The sequence below is a fragment of the Mytilus trossulus genome, chromosome 10 (assembly GCF_036588685.1).
Source record: "Mytilus trossulus isolate FHL-02 chromosome 10, PNRI_Mtr1.1.1.hap1, whole genome shotgun sequence".
NCBI lineage: Eukaryota > Metazoa > Mollusca > Bivalvia > Mytilida > Mytilidae > Mytilus > Mytilus trossulus.
In genome coordinates this window covers 11667805-11688729 of record NC_086382.1, presented here as the reverse complement: position 1 = coordinate 11688729, position 20925 = coordinate 11667805, and the positions used below count along the sequence as shown (strand labels likewise).

At 31.0% G+C, this 20925-nt stretch overlaps 1 protein-coding gene across 2 annotated transcripts in view; it reads right to left on the bottom strand.

The window, feature by feature from the left end:
- The window catches only part of LOC134686036 (pyrokinin-1 receptor-like), a 73531-nt gene that overhangs the window by 9631 nt on the left and 42975 nt on the right, over positions 1 to 20925 (bottom strand). Inside the window, exon 2 of one of the 2 annotated variants that reach the window (XM_063545734.1) lies at positions 19459 to 20098. The exons of the other annotated variant lie outside the window; for it this stretch is intronic. Within the exon in view, the coding sequence (XP_063401804.1) occupies positions 19459 to 19855 (397 nt within the window). The 5' untranslated portion in view covers positions 19856 to 20098. The remainder of the gene's footprint in view (positions 1 to 19458; positions 20099 to 20925) is intronic. 2 annotated transcript variants of the gene reach the window in all.

Below are 20925 nucleotides of genomic sequence, written 5' to 3'. Positions count from 1 at the left end.
AACTATTATATGTGATCTTTTCTAATTCATTTAACTTAATACATTTTCTCTCTCTTAATGTATAAATAAAACGCAGCAGTGCGGTTATGCAATTATAAATTTCTGAAAATCCATATATTGTATCCTAAAACATTTGCATCGTCCTTGAAGTTCTTTTTAACAAAGTATTTTAACGTTGTATTTTGGTTAGGTGTAAAGCTTTTAAGAAGACCATAATACTTTGTCTTGATTAAAAAGAACGAACATAAAAATATACAAAATTTCGATTTTCCTTCTAACAAATCAATTAAAATAATTCCCATTTGCATACTTTAGTAATAAATGTATTTTCAAAAAGTACATAAACTTTTTGTACTGCTTTATCGTCGCATTTTTAATCGTCAAGCACCAAAAAAACCCATTCCGTTACTTAACTCAATTAATAGTTCATGATATAGATAACTCAATCATTAGAAAGATGGAAAGGGAAAGATTGAATAATCCAGAGAATAATTGAAAGATAATTGAATAAAAACAATAGACAACTTTCGAGTTCGATGCATTTCCTTCAAAAACTCTGGTTTTAGTGAACATCATTCGTGCGTTTAGGGGGTTCGTCTCTTCCGTTCCAATGTTGAGCGATTGGTTGGAAAACTACAACACTATATTGCACGAATCATTCGGCAAATTAAATTCTTATATTTGACAATCAGCACTGCTCTCATTAGGGAATTGTGCCTACAGAACAAACTTTATTTCTAGTTTATCCTGCACAAAGATGATCACTAATTAAGACACCTAATTGACGAACGTTAATAGTACAGGGATATAGGCGATCCCCTCTATTTGGTAAATTACGTCATAAAGGCGCGCATAATTGACGACTTTTTTCCGGTGAAGGTTGAACTTGAAAGTGGTCTATTAAATCGTTCGAGATAATACATCTTTAATTGTATGACACTATGCTTAAAATTGAAAGTGTTTGTTTCACTATTGGTGTTTGAGGATTTTACCTGAAGTGCTTATTAATTCTATTATATATATTTATATATATGAACAGTTAAATTTCATATTTGTTTAAGTTCTTTTCATATAAAATAAAGAGACATCTTTTCAGGCATTTTTTTTTAAATCAAGGAAATATGATAATTCCCAGGATTGATATCCTTGTTGTCTACTGCTCTGTCTATATTTCCCGTTTTTAAAACACTACCTATGGAGAGATTGTATTGATGTAAAATCAATATGTAGTTATTTTTTTAAATTTCAGAGTTAACATTCTTGATAATTCCAGAAAAGCACTTCATATATACGTTTGAAATTCATAAAGTGATATTTTCATTCTTTATAGTGCTAACGTGATGCACTATTCTGTTGACGTTGAATATAGTTTCAAAACGAAAACTGAAAACTTCCAAGAATAGCATTTCTTTATTTCCCATTATTTTGCAATAAAAACTAAGATATGACAACTGTATTTATAGGGAACAGTCTGACTTGTATACTTTGAGGAATTGTTTTTTAAGTTCAAACTGTGTGATATCGCTATCTGTCTACCTCTTTGATCCTCTTTCGAAAAATTATTCATTATCTCTAAAAAGTATTCTTTGAAACCAATGATATATTAGACAATTGTTTGATTTGTATCGTTAATAAACGACTTTTTTTGTATGTTCTAGATGAGTAATACAAACTAATGGCCTACATAAAGTATAGAGTACAATAGGAGAATGTAGCACAGAAGGGTCATAAAGCGTAAAGACATTTATCTCTATTTTCTAAAATTCAAATATATTGCATACAAAATTACGACACAGATGTAGTCCTTTTAAAACTGGTTTATACAGAGTTTAGTTGACACAAGTTGTGAATGTGTTCTATTGAAGAAGCAACTAAGTGTTAAATGTTTTCAAAGAGCTGATTTCTAAAATTTATGTAGAGTGGACATTCTAAGAAAAAATAAATCAAATCGTCTAACTGACACACCCACATTCACAACTTGTGTCAACTAAACTCTGTATAAATCAGTTTTTAAAGGCCTACATCTGTGTCGTAATTTCGTATGCAATATATTGTCTATCCGTTTAAATAACTATTTATTTGAATGTTAACAACTTTATTTGGAACAGACAAAAATAGTTTTAAACAAAACACAATCCATACAACAAAATTCTTTGATTAATATTGCTGTATCTTAAAAAGTGTACTCGTATCCAAATGTTATTTTCAACATAAGTATTTATAGTGGATTCGGAAACAAGTTATTGCAACTTATATAAATCCCCTGCCACTTTGTGGGTGCGAGTGTTATCTTGTAGCGGCATTAGCCTGCTCTTTTTCGAAATCAACAAGGTGTCTTTCATGTACAAGAGATATGACTCTCTCTTAACACAGGTCAATCATTTATCGTCCCCTTCCGACGGACTATCATCGTTTCTCAAGACCATGGCATACTCAAAAGTGGTGTCAAGGGAGAGCCGAAAATTCAGTCTCTGAAATTTTCTCCCCGGAGCAGGGAACCTCTGTGTTTGTAGTCCGATGCGCTAACCACTATACCACGGATCCCCACTGTTAATGTTTAAACATAATGCATTTATTGTACATATTTTCATATTGCACTGAATTATATAAGTGCTGTCACTTTGAAATTTTGTATATTGAACTTATTTTGAGAGGATTATTAAAAACTGCTATAACTTGTATCCAATACTATTGAATATTTAAACAATAAAATATGTTTAAACTTTAAACTAAAATCATTTAATCACTGTTTGCATGTATCTAATTCAAGATCATGGGTTATTTGTTGTTTATCTTTGTTCAAATGCCTACATTTCCAAAGTAGGTTGATGTTGGTTGGTGATGTCTGTTAAACTGTTTAAAATGATTGGTAATTCTTTCCTTTCATGTTTAATTATTTGATATAACCAAAATGACTTCAACGCAGTATAAAACCACCTCTTAAAATCATCAGGTTCCAAGACGCTTTTTGTCATGGACCAGTTGACCTATACATTATCATATGTTAGGGGGTTTACTCATTGTTTATAATAATGCATAATTGCTTGAAAGTTACATTATGAGGACTTCATTGACAGGTTGGATTATTAATTGCTTGACCGATTCATTTATTGGTGTTTAATAAATGCCACTTTCAGCACTATTGTGCTATTCCGTGTGTGTCAATTTCTATTGGTGGAGGAAGGGGAGTGCCCAGAGAAAGCCACCGACCTAATTTAGTCAATTAAGATTAGAGGTGAGCACACTTGCCACATTCTGGATTCGAACTCACCAACCCAGTGTTTACAGGATAGTGATTGGTAGTTCGACTTCTATGACCACTAGCATACGGTGGAATTTACCATGCGATTTATTAAAATAACTCGCAAGAATTAAATCAACTTCATTTTTTCACATCGTGATCTTTATAACTATATATCTAGCACGAATGGGTTTGTTCACTATTGAAGGCCACAAGATGACATAATTTTATACTCTGCATGGTGGATATACGGTTATCACAGTGGCAATCATACCATTTCTATTTTGAACATGTGAATTGAAAAATCTATTCAAAATTATAATATTTCATGATGGCCATTATTGCACTTTTAATCATAACAAAGATGCCAGCCTCATCTTTTTATTTTCTATAGTTTGAGATATGATAGCCAGACTTCAAGATTGCCTGACACAATAATAGAGTTATTTCTGTGTTTTTCAAATAATTATGTCTTATCAATTAAAAGCATTCTTTAAGTAGGCATAAACTATTGATCTATTACCTGATTATACGTGATAGAAGACTAGGTAGCACTTTATGTGTTCTGAGTGATTTGGAATCTCACGTATGGTATTAGCAAAAGGATTCCAAAGCCAAAATAATGTCTTTAACTAAGCTTGAACGTGATAAATCTTCTTGATACGAACTTTTTAACCCAATTTTACTCCCGAAATAAGTATGTCAAGCAAAAAGTGTGACAGTTTTAAATTATTTGAACCATATATTCATACTTGTCATACGATAAACGTCTGCATGGATTAATATGAAATAGGGTGATTTTTATGAAAACAAATAATTACTCATATAACAATGTTTCATTACATCTGTGATTTTTGTCTAGCCTATGCAACAAAAGTCATTTACAGTATATATTATCAATGCAAATGAAATCGTGTTTCTACATAATATCACCAGACCACGGGTTATTTCATGATTGTCATGTATGGATTAAAAAAAAAACAGGTCTGTTTCACAAGGCCATATTGTATCAAAAGCCAAAGACATAAAAGAGAGCCCCGTGTATGTCAATAGCACAGACCGAAAATAAATCCATGCACGTTTGCTTATATTTTGCGTTACTTATTCACTTGAGATAGCCGTTACCTTTCAAATTCATATATTTTTTTTTATTATTCAACTTTCGAAGGTTGGTTTTATTAAGAGTCCAAGAGATACAATCTATTGCTCTTACAATTGAAAATCTCGAATGCACTGTTCTATGAATCTAGTGCATTCTGGGTTGTATTTTCAAAAGTGCATGTACACCAAACGTGATTGGTTAAAAACGTCCGAAATAATGTCAATTTAACCAATAGCGTGACGTTATTTTGTTTGGGGTACGAACAATTAAATTACCCATCAGTCCTTTAGATTCCAAGACGGCCAATAATTCCATAGTCCATTAGATTCCGAAACGGTCAATTATTCAAAATAAATAATCATCACGTCAGATTTTTTTCTAAATTCTACAAAGTTCTTGGCTATAATTATTGCATGTACGGATTCATAATGTGAAACGTAAAAATCCTAAAGTGCAACAAACTTTATCAGCAAAATAGTCTTGTTTCTCTTTGATAATCAATTACAGAGCAATAAAACACTGTCATTGTCCTATGTTAACACCGAACATCAATTACATGCTCAATTAGTTAAAACTATCATTTCATCTATCGCCACCACGGTAATAATACCAACGTAAAACAAAGCTGAAATCACCAAAGGAGCATAAAAGTATTAACATTAAGGAAAAGATTGTATCAAATTAGATTTTACGTCAAAAGCTAATTTCGTTTGAAAAAGAAACAAACAAGACATTTAACATGTAGTTTTAGTGTAATTTAGGTTTCAAAGTCCTCAAAGAGCTGTGCGTTAGTCTTACAAAATATAAATTCAAAGAATAATTACAAAATGAATTTCAGTGTCGACATTGAAAAACACTAAACCTTAATCACCAGCCAAGTCGTCAGTACTTTTGTATTGACAAAAAAAAGGCTTTCATATGTTCATTTTCTGTAAATTTGCAGTTTTTAAATTTTAAATTACTCTAAATACTACGATTATTCATTACCCTGCCCCCAATAATAGGTCTCCTTAATCGTGTCTAGCATCAAATGTCGTCAAATGTCGAAACTTTTGTAGTTGAATGCTCGTATTCGACTGATGTGTCATGTGCAGTCGATACCACGCGTCTGGCGTACAAAATAAAAAAAACATAGTATCTTTGGTGATTATTTTTATGGGAAAAAGTCGATAGGAACCAAACAACACGCGACGCGTATATGTAACAAGGACATCGTATTCGTGTGCATATTACGCTAAAATTTAAATATTGAGCATTAAATATTATTTTTGTATTTACTTCTAAACTTTGAATAATCTTAACTTCATTTTTCTTACATTATTCATTAAATACATGACCTTCTGCTGTTGTCTGTTCTATGGTCGGGTTAATATTGTTGTCTCCTTGACACATTCCCCATTTTCATTCTCAATGTTATTCAAATATTCAAGTTAGTCGTACAGAAATACTTAAAAGATTAGAGTATATGTGGTATATAACAATACGACAGTAACAACAACACTCATTTGAAACATGCATGGACATAACACAGTCATGTCAATTACTTGAAATTCAACTCGAATTAAGTATGTCAAAAGAGTTGGTAAAAGCTTTATTTTACAGAAATACATATGAATAAATAAAAGATATTGGATAACGAGGTCAGCAACCAACACATAACAACTAAAAAACCAAATATTTAGAAGCCAGCATGCGATCAACACTATCATAATGTCAGCTCAAATTCGCACAATACAAAGGGTATACATGATATGAGTTTGACATAGAAATTAATAATCGCAATCATGACTATTTACATGTTGATATGAATTTACCCTGCCATGTACAAGACCGATACTGCAGATAACGCTCGACATAAAGTAAAATCATGTTACTTATAAGGGTAAGGATGGGGATTTTCAAAATATCGAACTCATGAACCGCTGCATTCGAGGAGAAAATACTTTAGATAGATCACAAAAGGCAGATGGGAGAAAAACGAATAATATTGCCGTGAACAACTTTTTTTTCTTCGGAAGAAATAAAATTTATTATCACCCAATTTTTGTTTTATCTGTTTGCTTTATATCAAACGTTTACTGATAAGACAATTAGTTTACGTCACATTAGCTCTGTACAAAGTTGGGATGTAAATGATCCCGAAACCATTTTGATAACCCAGAAACCAAATGATTTTATCCTCACCATTTCACTCTTCATTGCAATTGTTTTCAAAATTGTTTCATTTCGATTACAACGAGATTCAGGAAGCTAGTTATAAACTAAGCAACGTCACTAGTATCGTGCCCTTGTGATCAACCATTTCAATGATTTGGATAACCTAATTATTATTACTACATTCACCCCTCTTTGACTCCTGTGTGGGAGGTTTTTATTCGAGATAATCATTATTGAAAAGTGATTACAGCTATAGGTCAATGAAATCTATAATTTAGATCTAGCAGACGATAACGTCGACACCACGCTTTACTTTACGAATTATTAAATATCTGTTTAATCTATAGGAAACTGTAAAATCTCAATTTTATGACACGATTGCTAACAAACAAATAATAAAACGGCTATGAATTTGTACTTTAGATTTGAAATCTGCAAAAAAAAATCCAATTCAAATCCCAGTGAAGGGTAATGCAATTATCGTGGGCATGTACTAAAAGGTGGAGTGGAGTGGAGTGGAGTATTGGAGTGGAGTGGTGGAGTGTTGGAGTGGAGTCATGGAGTGAAATATACTTAATATATCCAAAAATCAATATCAATTTAAAAATGGAGTATTGGAGTGGAGTGGTGGAGTGTTGGAGTGGAGTCATGGAGTGAAATATACTTAATATATCCAAAAATCAATATCAATTTAAAAATCATTTATAATTGTTTTTGTTTTTTAAATTGCAGCACACAATGATTTTATATCATTTCATTTGACCAAGGAGGTTATATTAGAAGGAGAGTGAACACTCTGCTTGATACAAAATTAGCATCCCCAGGATAGCAGTTCGATCAGAGAAAACTGATAAAATCATAAAGAAACCGACATGTTTATCACCCACTTGACATGGCCCTCTGATGTACCGGGCTGTTACCGCGAGTAGTTCGGGCTATTAGATAAATCGCATATGTCACGTGATTGATATCAGTGACTTGGTCATTTAAGTTCAGGTGTATTTTCGGTAACAATGCAGTGTATAGGTGTTTATGATATGTAAAAAGATCGGACGCGCAATTTCAAAATCAATGGTCTGTCTACGGTGAAAAAAGATAAAGAAATGACAAAGTTATGAGGGTTTAAAGGAAAGTTAGTGAGCGATTTTTATTCAACACTACATTGCTTTAAACAAAGATTTTCGCTTCACCTGTCAATTTCTGCTTATGAGAATTGGCAGGTAATAATCATAGAAAATATACGAATATGCAAAGTACTTTAGTTACGGTGACCGGTAACGACCGGAAGGAATATTTGCAATTGAAACATAGAGAAATTTATCGGGAACAACGTAAAAGTGACTTTCTGTTATGACTGTTGATATTAATATAACCGGGGGTTTTCAGCGTTATAGTAATTCAAAGACGGAATACCAATACTTTAAACTTTATTAGCAAGGTCCGGACAGTACCAGACCTAAGACCTAAACTCACTACAAAATAACATACAAAAGCATATATAGAAAACAGTTTCTATAGCAAAGGATTAGTGTCCAACGGATTAACTTGTCATGGTCAGAGTGATTTCCATCACGACAAACATATATTTAACAATAGAAATAATTAGACACAAAGAAATGTAAAAGGTTTGATAAACGGATTACTAAATTGTCACGATAGCACTTACAATATATTGTCTGATCTTTATTTATTTGTAAACGCAAATAGTCCAAATCTTCCTGGTTATATTAACATTGACGGCAATGAGACGGATATTCGTTTTATTTCTATTGGTAATAAGTTTATTTTTAACATAAAATTTTAATTTTTAATTACTTAATAAAAAATATCACAAAAAAATCTGATTAACATTTCAATAATTGTATATCCGGTCAGTTTATGACACCTCGGGTGTTTCCGTTCTTACTCGGGTATATGTTATTAGCGGCGTTTTGCATTTGCGCCGATCTGCATTTCATTTGCGCCGATTTTTTCTTCATTTGCGCCGATTTCTTTTCAGGTAAATTACATGTGAATAGATATAAGAAGATATGAGTGCCAATGAGAGAACTCTTCATATTTTTCATTTATAATTATAGAACTCTTCCGTTAGCCACTTGTACAACTTGTACAAATTTAATGAATTAGGACAAAATCTCCCTCTGTGACAGAGTCGATCTCAACTAATTAACATCCACTTACAGAAAAGTCGGTAACATTTTATGTGTAATTATCGTCTTTCGTCCTCTCTCCTTCTAATATAACCTCCTTGATTTGACATATTTGATTATTCATCAAAGTTAGACAAAGTTTTGGGTAGCATTTTATGACAGCTTAGATGGAGGGGGGATAATGTAGTAATCTATTTTACTGTCATGAATTGTTGTGTATTTCTAATAAGAAGGGGGAGACAAAGGTCCAGTAACCTATGCAGTAAAAATTAATTTACAATTAAAACTTTTATAAAAATACACATATTGCTAAAAATAATTTTCAAATTGTGGTACGTATAGTCCCTAGTTAAAAAAAAAGTATGTCTTACTCCTGGCAAAATATGTTAGAAATTAAACAGGCTAAAAAGTCATCTTGTGATAAAAAAAAGATATTTATAGTTTTGTCATCAATGGACTATGATATAATAAAATTAAGTTGTCAATCAACATTTTCAGTCACTTTGATTTTATCTTACATGTTAATTTAATGACTGTACTATTTAAAATAGTTTGTTTCTTCCAATTAACTAGATAAGGAAAATGCATCTAGCCACCATCACCTGTCCATAGAACCCATAAAACTGTCATTACTATAACCTTAGAAACTAAATAACTTTAATAGATGAGAAATGTGGTTGCTTTTGATTTATTTGATAAAATAAACAGATGTTAAATCAGTACAAACGACACATTAAATGTTCTACATATTATGAAAACAAGACAGATAGATATAAGTATATAATGAAAACATTTTCAACAAATTTTATTGTAAAATTAAGACTTTATCTAGTGTTCTGAACATTTAAGGTTGAATTCCGAGCGATTCTAGGAAAAGCAAATGCTCATCTGATAAACTTTGCTTTATTTCATTAAATCTATGAATTCAAACTTTTTTCTTGCACAGTCACCATTTAAATGAAAATATGTGTTTGTAGAGAAACAGATTGCAATTGTTTCAAGATTTTAGATCTTGGAATTAAATACATTCTATCTTTTTAACACAAGATGATTTGGAACATTTCTATATTTATCTGAAAATGATTGTCCACAGCCGAATCATTTTCTTATTATTCCAGCTATGAAAGTAAGATGGAATGGTTGTTTAGTTGAATCATGTCTTTGAACTTCAGTGTCTTGTTTTTAAAATTATTTACACCAGAATGATGTTAACTAAGGTAAAATTGCTGAGAGACCCCCTCCTAAATTATAGAAATCTATCATTTAACATTAATCTTAATTTTTTTTTAATATTCTTTGGAGATATAATCTTAAAAAATGTCCATGACACACCCAAGGTGAATAATATTGGTATAAGGAACATGAATGCAGTTGGATGTTGTTGAAACATTTAATCTATTGTTGTATAGCTACACAAGTATACACAATATCTTATAAATTGGTTTAAGTTCCTAACTCATTGTTTTCACTCCGTGACTCTACTCAAAAACTCCACAACTCCAACACTCCACTCCACCACTCCACTCCACTCCACTCCACAACTCCACTCCACTCCACTCCACCTTTTAGTACATGCCATAATCGTGGCATGGAGAATGGTTAAGCAAAGTAATTTAAATATCATACTCAAATGTTATATACAACTGCAAACGTTTATTAAATAGGTACGATAGTACTAGCAATATCACTCTTGTTTGCTTTCTCGCTTATACAACGCCATTTTTAAATATAGTAGGTGACTAGAATTATGATTAACACATTAGGAACAAAAGGTATCGGCACAATTTCACCTGTATTTGTTCCAATCACAATCATGATCAAAATTTGCAATTGGCAAAATTACATGTACTAGTATTCGAGTATCTGAAAGTCTATATTAATAGTTTATATTATAACATAGTTATAAACAGTTTTACTGCACTGCAATTTAAATGATTTACAAGTTAGCCATTACGTTAGAGAAAACATTAAAAATCTGCTTAACCCTTACGGTACACATTTAAACTTATATATATTATATGCTGTGAAGTTTAGAAAAGAATGAAGGACTTAAAGAAATGGCTCATGGACAAGTGTGGAATACATTCGGGGGAAATTGTCCCAATGATCTATCTTTTTGTATATCGAATCAGAATCTTCAATTTTAAGTTGAATTGGGAATTAGGATTTAATAATGAAAAAGTGTATCCATCAATAATGAAAGCGAGGCATATGCATGCTATTTTACGTCCTGACTAATCTAATCAATAAGGCATTTAATCATTAAATTCAACATTCGAAAACACTTAGTTTAGCACTTTTAAAATCTAACTAATTTCCCTGATTTAGTTAAATTAACTTATTCGTCTTTTTGAATTATCTATTTGATGGATCAAGGATGCCATAGCACAATTACAAGCCAATCTTGCATTCATTATCGAAGTGTTTGGTATTAATTATAATGGTATGTCCTTTAAAACTGATCGATGTTTTCTGAACATTTTGATTTATTTCTAATGAATCTAATAGATTATATTCCCAGATTTGTCTTAGATCCATTAAGGACAAATATACATATGTCACGCACACATATTGTAAAAAGTCTTCTGAAAGATCAGATAGTAAATATAACCCACGACCGTTTTCTTTGGAAAATCCCTGCACCGAGTCAGGAATGATGACGATTGTTTGACATTCTTTCTGTAGGTTTATACTGCAGTCTAACGGTTGACCTTTCATATACTTTAGACTTCTCTATTTTGAATTTTAAATTACCTTAAAGCGTGAAGATAATATCAGAACCATATATGGAATTCTTTTTTGATAAGTTGATAAACCTGCTTATTTAAGATCGATTGCTATAGATATGTTTTTACTCCTGTTTTGTAGCCAACGCAAAACTATTCTTATTATTTGATTCAATAGGAATCTGTTCGAATCTCATTTTTACGCCACATTTAATTTGCTAACAAACAAATAATAAAAAATGACTGAAAACTTTACACTTTAGATTAAGACTGTCTACAAAAAGATCAAAATTCCAGTGAAAGATAATGCAATAAAGTACATATACAACAATGTTATATACACTGTACAACTGGAAACTTTCTATTTATGTTACTTTTGTATATTACCAATTGTATCGTATACTGAATAATAAAACTCCAATCTGACACTAACTGGCTTCCGTAGATTCTCGCTCCTCTTGATTTTCAATTTGTGTCGGATGTTATGAATCCTCTGGTTTTATCCATGAAAACTTTGCCCGCTAACCCTTAGTTTTCTTTTCATATTTCTATTGAATATATTGTTTGTAAATGCTTTTTTTCAATTCTAATAAAAACCTTGTTATTTTTCCATTGATTTTAAAAGAAAAAAGATGACAATGTTAATTTTATGAAAAATCTAGAGAGAAATATTTCTTGCAAAATTTTCAAAGTCTTATATCTCGAAAACAAGATCACGGACCCTTTTTCAGCTTTTTTAATTTCTTATTTACATCTTATCAATTTATAACAATCTTTAAAAAAATATGTTGACAAAGTAGTGAACATTGGTACATACTTTTTTCATGCAAAAAGTCAAAATACGATAATTGATTTGCAGATTTTTAGGACAAGCACACGTGTCACATGTCTTGATTTTTCAACATTATACGCATGTACTGGAAAATTTTGATTGAACAAGACTTTGTTTGTGAAAATTAATTTTAAGGAATATTTCTGACCAAAAATCCGTAGAGATCTATTATATTTATAAAATATACAAGACGTCGTTAAATCGCATGTGCTAAGGCCATTTCTCTCTGTATTTTTTTTTTAAAGTTTTTTTTAGGAAATTTGACTTTTTTAATTTCGACATCATTACCTTTTTCAATTAACTCCTGCTCTTATCCACACGATCTGAACATAATAGTTATAAACACGTGCTTCGCTCTATTCATTTGAGGTAAACACGAATAGATGGGTGGCACATATAAACTACTTTCTATTGTAAGATATTGTTTTTATATAAGACGAAGAAATCTCTTTATGTTGGTAGACACCTCAGGATAAATTTAGCAAATTCAAAAAAACAAATGAAAATATGCTACACTTAGTCTGGCCTCCAAAAAATATTGCAGTTAGAATCAAATTTTATGACTTTACCTTATGAAACCTGTTATGAATGCTGTTTGTGGAAATCTGTTTAACGTTGCAATATTCGACTAACAGGCTAACAGCTGTGACGGAACTGTAGCAGCAACAAGAACAGATGAAAAAAGAAACATTATACGAGCCTTATACATATGGTAAAAGTACATCTATAGTACATCAAACCATAGATGTAATACCCACACGGTCATTCTACCCAAACGATCAATCCGTCGTTGTGGATGTAACAGGTGCTCCTAAAGTAGGAGTCGTTTACAAATTAATTTGGAAAATGTAACAGCTCATGGTTATGATGGTTAAATGAAAAACAAATCAAGTGCTGTATTAGATTTTAATTTAATGTCACTACTAATTGAAATTGATGTCGGCTGCTGTACGTTATAATTCAATGTGCTGTTGATTTAATTCAATTGCAATTTACATTTTAAATGAAATAGATTTATCGATGGTAACTTTTATATGTGTATAGGGATAGCTGATTATAAATGACTTCCGTGTACTGATCTGCCGGCTTAGTGTGAAAACTGTAAATTTATTGAAGTAGAATATTCAACGAAAAACACAAAAGTACTTTCAGTGAAGGAAACCGTGAAATGTTCAATCTTGTGTACACGTAGGAGGGTCTGAGAGAGGTTTGTATAATGGAGAATGATGGGTTCATACAACAGAAAAATGGGGGGGGGGATACAGAAACAAAGGACCCCAATCCCAGACACTCATGTAATTTCGGTCTGTACAACAGCCATGAAGTCGGTCATTTTCTTTTTGTCTTTTTCCTTTTTTTTTTTTTTTTAACACGAAATATGATTCTTTTCAAAAGGCATTATATTGACGGAATGATAAACGAACATGCAAAAAATAATGTTTTCAAATTATTTTTCTTTAATTTTCGATTATTCTTTACGTGACAAATTGAATAGTCTTGACACTTTTCAAGCTAAATTTGATTTATCTTTCTTGTTTATTCTTAATCGAGAAACTAAAAAAAAAATGGGTCAAAGGTAATAAAGAATAATGGTTGCTAAATATTGAGAAAAGATTAAAGTACACAAAAATAAATAGAATAGAGAAAAAAATCCCAAAATATTGAAGAATACAAAAACGAAAGACCCCCCACACAGACACACATGTACAGTTTTTTGTAGTTTTGTTCTGTTACTGTTACAGTACAACATCCATGAAGTCGATCATTTCTTAATTTTTTTAAACCATATATATAATATATGATATTTTCAAAGGCACTGTACCGAAGTAATGATATACGAAGTTCAACATGCAAAAAAAAAGATTCAAATTACTTTTCTTCAAATTTCGATTATTTTTTACGTGACAAATTGAATAGTCAGAAGATTGTCTTTGCACTTTTCAAGCTAAATTTAATCTATCTTTCTTGTTTTCTCTAAATCGAACAACATGGAAGCTTTAGTAATTACATAAGAGTGAAACTGTATGAGACAGTAATTTGAAATTATACCATAAGCTAATTGATGCAACACAATATCCATCTCATATGAAGAACTTAAGAAGAGCTCACAATGTGTGTTTGTTAGTTACATGTACGTCACGCCATTTCTAACCGATTTTTACAGCATTTTCTTATGGTGTTTCATCATCATAATTCTGCATGTGACTGCATACAAAAATCAAGATTCTGTTATTCATTGGTTGAAATTGGTTAATGTATGTCGTACTAGTTTTTTGTTTCCAGAAATCAGTCTGCTTGTATTTTTTCTTGTGCATTTCCTTTCATTTTTTCACGTCGCAAGAATTGCTACACACTTATGCGCATAAGTGTTCAGATAGTGTAAACATTGCAATTATATTCACATTGCATCATTTCAATTATCTAAATACATATTTGTAGTACTGTTGCGCTTGTATGTGCGCATAACCAATAGAGGGATTAATCTTTAATACATGTACTAAAATGCATCATTTAAAGTAAGGATGTATTCTGACGTTTCAGTCTCGTTGAAATCTCGTTCTGGAATTTTTTCCAAAACATGTGATACAAGTGGAAAATAGAAATGAACTTAATAAACATCATTATCAAACTCAACTCTGTGAAAAAATTGTTGATTTACAATAAGTAGTTTTTGAGTAATAAATTTTTCAATTTTTTTACCAATCAAGTCAGTTGTTTTTGGCCAAAATTTTGAGAAAATGGGTGAGGAGTACAACAAATGATTTTACCAGACATCACCTTTTTCATGATATGTATGTTTTCAATCATTTATAACAAAGAAGTTAATAATCTGTATTTTGTTCTTTAAACAGAGAAAAAACTCAAATTGACAAAATTGATGTACAATGTAGCATGGTAGATTTGACACAAAGATGCATCAAAATGTGGCAAAACTTTCTTATATTAACACCTACCTATAGTTTTTTAAGTTAAATTTATTGAGATTGGTCCACTTCATCTTTATTGAAAGTATGAAAAAAAGTGTAATTGCAGAACTATGATTTTACACGATAATAGCCCAAAAAATGGGTAAAAATTGATGAAAAATGGTAAAATCATCAAAATCGGATACTTTCAAAGAGCCATAGCAAAAAAAGAAAAGCACCACCATATAATGTTTTCTTCACCAATTATTTTTTAAAGTCGTAGAAACCCAAAAATAAGGTAAAGGAAAAAAGTTTAATTCCAGAAATTTTTAGCTCCTCAGTGGTGTATATCCTTAATTTAGTTTATATTCTATAAACTGCCTAAAATTTCATTAAAACTTGGTTGTCTCATTCAGAAGTCCTGCCCCTTCAACATAATATTTTTAAGTTTCTCCTATACGACTATGCTTGTTTGTGCATTTGAATATTTCTATTAGAATATCGAAATGAAATAGAAAATTACAATTTGAGTTCCAAACTGCAATTCGATCTTTGAAAATCCCCCATTTGAACCCGATTCTTATTCAATTACGTATTCCATGTAAAAGAATTTATATTTCAATAATTATTCTAAAAAGATATTAATATATCTTGACTGTATTTCAATTATAACAAGCCTACATTTGTTTTCCTTTGATCTAAGTTAAGTTGTCCGACAGATGTGTCTTCAATGAAAAATAGGTACAGTAATGTCAACAAACTAGTCGTCAATTGAGTACAATAAAGATTGCAATAAATGCGTCAAAAACGACCATACTGCACATGTACATGTATATCATACATACATGTGAAGTGCGGTTCGTATTGCTTAGGAAAATAATTATGATACAAAAATCACGGCTGGTTTTTTTTAATAATTGAAGGAAACAACATCACAATGACGCGCACATTCAAAAGACATGTATATTTCAACATTCAGATGGTTCTTAATAATAGATAATTGTCTGTAAAATATGTCAAGCTGAAAATCATCAGGAGTAGAAAAAAAAAGGAACTTGTTTCTGTGTAAAAAAAAATCGTATTAATGCGACGAAAGCAACCATTCTGGGAATATCTTGAAAAAAACCAATTAGTTTTATCTGTATAGTGCCGCCACCTATTGTAGAGGACTGTGTATGTTGACATTTATATGTATATTAGAGGTTTCGTTGTTGGTTTGTTGTCTCCTTGACGTACAGTCCAAATCTAATTCAATTCATACTTTAATTAATAATTATTATAGAACGTATGAATTCTTTTATATATACATTAAATTCTTAGAATATTTGCCACTTTATGTTTAAGACCAAAAGAGATTTATTTAGCTTTAGGGAGGAGTTGGGTTCTCAAGTACTGTAATATTGGTTTCCACTACTAGTACTTGCGGTTTGTATTTGTTTATTTAAAAGTTATAGCTTTGAAACATCGATCTTCTTTCCAAAACCTTTACAAATAGACAAATGATATGTAAATTTCGAATAAGTGACCACACAGAAGACTGCTTGATACAAGAAAATTTCCGTAAATTTTAAACTATTATATACAAATTGTGACAAACTAAGCCGAATTCAATTTCTTTTTAGAGTTTAAAATTAATTAAAAATTAAGAAAAAAATTCGAATTGAAAATAGATCTTATAACTTAAACCATACAAAAAATAAATGAAAACAAATACTTAATCCAGAAATAATACAGGATATCTAAAAAAAAAATAGGCTCTTTTAAGTCACTAAGGCTGCCAGGGCAATGAGTCCTTGTGAGATATTAGTCATTCTCTGTCTATATAGAGAGATAAAGCATGACTATTGTCAGATACAAGACACACTGTATCTTTGCTACCTCCTTTTACTATGATGTGATCAAATTACAGAAACATTTTTCGCTGACAGCTTTATTACTTGAGACACTTCACAAATTATTTATTGTTCAACAAAACATGTTACAAGTCTTCAATAGATTATTGTCTTGTAACTGAAAGTATTATGGGAGTATACCGCCCTTTTGATTTACGAATGATAGGTATGGATTTTTTTCTGAAACAATCAAATTTTGATATAAAATTTTACAGAGATGCAATTAATTTGTGTGGCTTATTCAATTATTTTCATCTAATTGAAGATCTTTATTATATTATTTTACATGATGGATTTTACCGTTTTTTAAATATAGAAAATGTAGACCTACATGTACATTTTCTCAGCAAATATTTTAAGAATTTGATTTATAAAAGAATGCAAGTGAGTTAATTTAGTGCCTGAGTGCATTTTCATTTGTTAATTCAACTTTGTCATAACATTAGTTTTAAAAATTAGTTTGTTACAGTATATTATAATTTGTCTTGCACATCGATTCATATTTTATTATTTTATTATTTGTCTACTTTTACTTCATCGCAGTTTTTCTTTTCTCTTAACTATGCTGTTGCCGAAAGGTGTCTTGATTAAGGTCACTGCATACGGAAGCGCTGCCGGCGAATTAGAATATGAAAAGACAATAAGTCGAAAGCAGTATATTTATGAAGATTTGGATAAGATAAGGATTTTTTTATTATAAGAAAGTCTATAATATACATGTTTTCTTTAATAAAACTAAGCAATTATAGTATATCAAACATATTCAACTTGTTGTTGTTTAAAATTTGAAGTATCGTATAAGTTTAATGTAAGTGTCTATGAATTCTTGTATACGAAACGAACATGCTGAGTTATGCTGAGTTCACATGTAATTCGAATTCGATTCGCATTAACTAATTCGAATTAGTTTAATTCGCATTCAAAACGTTTTTAAAACGTCCTAACGTCAATTCTAATTCGAATTGCAATCCGCGTCAAATTCGCTTTACTGTCCAAACGACGTTAACTCTCAATTCGTATTAACAAAAGCGTATTTCTAATGCGAATTGGATAATTCGAATTAGCTAATTCAAATCAATTCGAATTAAAAAAAGATGAGTGTGTGAACGCGATTAGCGAATTCGATTCGCATTCGATTCGAATTCAATTCGAATTAAATGTACGTGTGAACGAGGCATTCGACGTTTAACTTGCAAGGCAGCAACATAAAGACATGAAGACCTCATGAAGACATGTCAATCTACACATCCAGTATGTGCTCTTATGCTGACTCTGCTTAGCGGAGCAGCAGTAAATAACAATTGTCAAAACAAGTTTGACCTTCCTGGGGATCCACGACATTGAGCTTATATGCAACCACGAGACCACCGCGACGGTTCCAAAGTTTGAAAAAAAAGGCTCAGCTCTCCTTTATAATACTTTTGGATAAACACTTCATTTTGGTAACATAGAATAGATTCTATCTGTTTAAGTTTATATTCCCATTGTACTGTTACCAAACATAAGATATAAATACAGTTATACAGCTCTATATGTTATATAAATTTGAGAAGGAAAATGAATTTCATAAAAGACGGGGTGAGGTGCGGCGTAAAACTTGCTTAAGGATACAACATCCCTTTGAAAAAGCATGTACAAAGTCAAAACTACAATAATACACCGTTTCATTGTCCCTTTTTGAATGTTAGGAATTGGTCTTAGAGACCGTTTCCAAAATGGAACAATAGGATAATGCTCGGTAATTTGGACGTTAATTTCCCTTAAATATTTTTGATTTTTTGTTATTTATTTTTTTTATCTTTTTATGTTTTACGTGTAACCTGGAAGTTTTAATTGTCATGCATTTATATGGGCACACATACATAAAAAAAGTTATATCATGCACAGTTAAGCAAGCAAAATAATTGACTGCTGAGATTATGATGAACATGATTGGTGCTTTGACTCGTTGGATGTTTTAAATATCGTTATGTTTTGATTAACGTCCAGTTGCAAATATTTCATGCATATAACAGACGCGTTTCCTTTTTGAAAGTTTTGCAAAGTTACGAAAACAAATTTTTGATTGCAACAGTTGGCTTACAGAACAGTCAAATATAAGAAATGTTTGCAAGTCCTTCTGAGATAAAAAAAATAATCTTGGAATTCCCCCTACATGATACCCCCGATATAACGTCATCATTCCGGTTAAACGTTTCTGAGTATATCCCACACAGTTGAATTACCCTCTATACTCCTTGGTGGTATATATTTCGTTATTTCAATTTTTATAATTCACGCGATCATTTGTTCATTTTGTCCACATCTACTATGATATATGTTTTCTTCTTTTTTTCGGTATTTAACTGACACAGCAGACTCCTAAAATCTCCCAAAGAATGAAAGAAAACAAACAGTAAAGCCAAAAAGTATAATGCATTCAATATTAAATAATAATTATGTTTTAACTTACCAAAAGTCAGGGTAAGTAAATCGGCTAGAGCCAGAGACGCGAGATAATAATTGGTCACTGTTCTCATATAGAAATTCTTAAGTATAACAATACACGTAAATAAGTTCCCCATTAATCCAGTCACAAAAATAGTTGTATAAATAATAGTTAAACAAATCACAATATAAAACTTATTCCTTTGTGGTCCTAAGTAATCTTGAACATTCAAAGAGGTATAATTTTCTACTAAGTTTACATTTATTCCAGTAGAATTATTTCCATATGAATTCCAATTTTCGGTAATTTTTTGACTATTATTGTAAGAGTTTTGAAATTCACTAGATGTGGTACTAATTTTGTCTGACACATTCCTTAAAAGTCGAGTTAAATTTCCTTCGAAAGGGAAACGATCTACCATGTTCAGAACCTATAATTTGAGGCATTATAGCATATTTAACAAAAATGTATATATCCGTTCTAGTTTACCCCGGGAACTTTTATTCACATATTTCAATAACGATTTTCAACTCGATGATTGGTCAGACGTAAACACACGTAAATTGATATATTCATTGAAGTCGTCAGTTTACTGATTTTCTACTTGATGGGAGATCACTGATTCTTTGTAGTAATAATCTCTATGAGGATTGACTGTAACTTTCTACAATATAAGATCTTAATACGTTATTGAACATTGATAATTGATTGCGGGAAGGTTTCATCTTTCAAGGCGATTCTTTATTCAGTGACAAGGTTAATCCGGTTTGTTTTATTGGATATCATGCTTTGCTAAATATACAATACTTACGGAATTCAGGCAGCACATTCATGTTTTTTAACTTAAATATGCCGCAGTAAGATTAGAAATGAAAAAGAAATATATTTTTAAAAAAAACCCGAAAACGTCAAAGAACTTGTAATTCGATTATAATTATTACAAGTATTATAATTTAGCACTTATTCAAAATTGATGCATACAAATCAATGTCACATACCTCTAATTTCAAGACAATTTTAAAATGAGTTAAACATGAACACGGAACTAGGTTATCAAACAATACAAAAACATTTATAACAACTATCAGTCTCAAAATTTATTCAGCAACATATCCGAATGGGCAGGAAAACAGCACTAGACAGGCACAGTTGTGAGATTTTCAAAAGCGAGTCCTCAGCCTGACTAGGTATGACATTGATTTAGAAGTTTAAATTCCTCCTCTCCAAAAAAAAAGAATTTGTGTGCCCTTTCTGTTGAAAGGGACAAAATATAGGCCACCAACGGATACCTTAAGGTGGTACCAAACACTTTAACTAAAATTAATTTGGCTCGTTTAATTTTCGTAAAATTTTGACAAAGTATTTACTTTGAACCTTTGACATAAATATAAAAATTTCAAAAAAATTGAACCAACCGTTTTATCAGAAAAATTACACTAGTTATATAGCAGTTTGACAAACACTTATTTTGATCATTGAGAAGCTTAATAT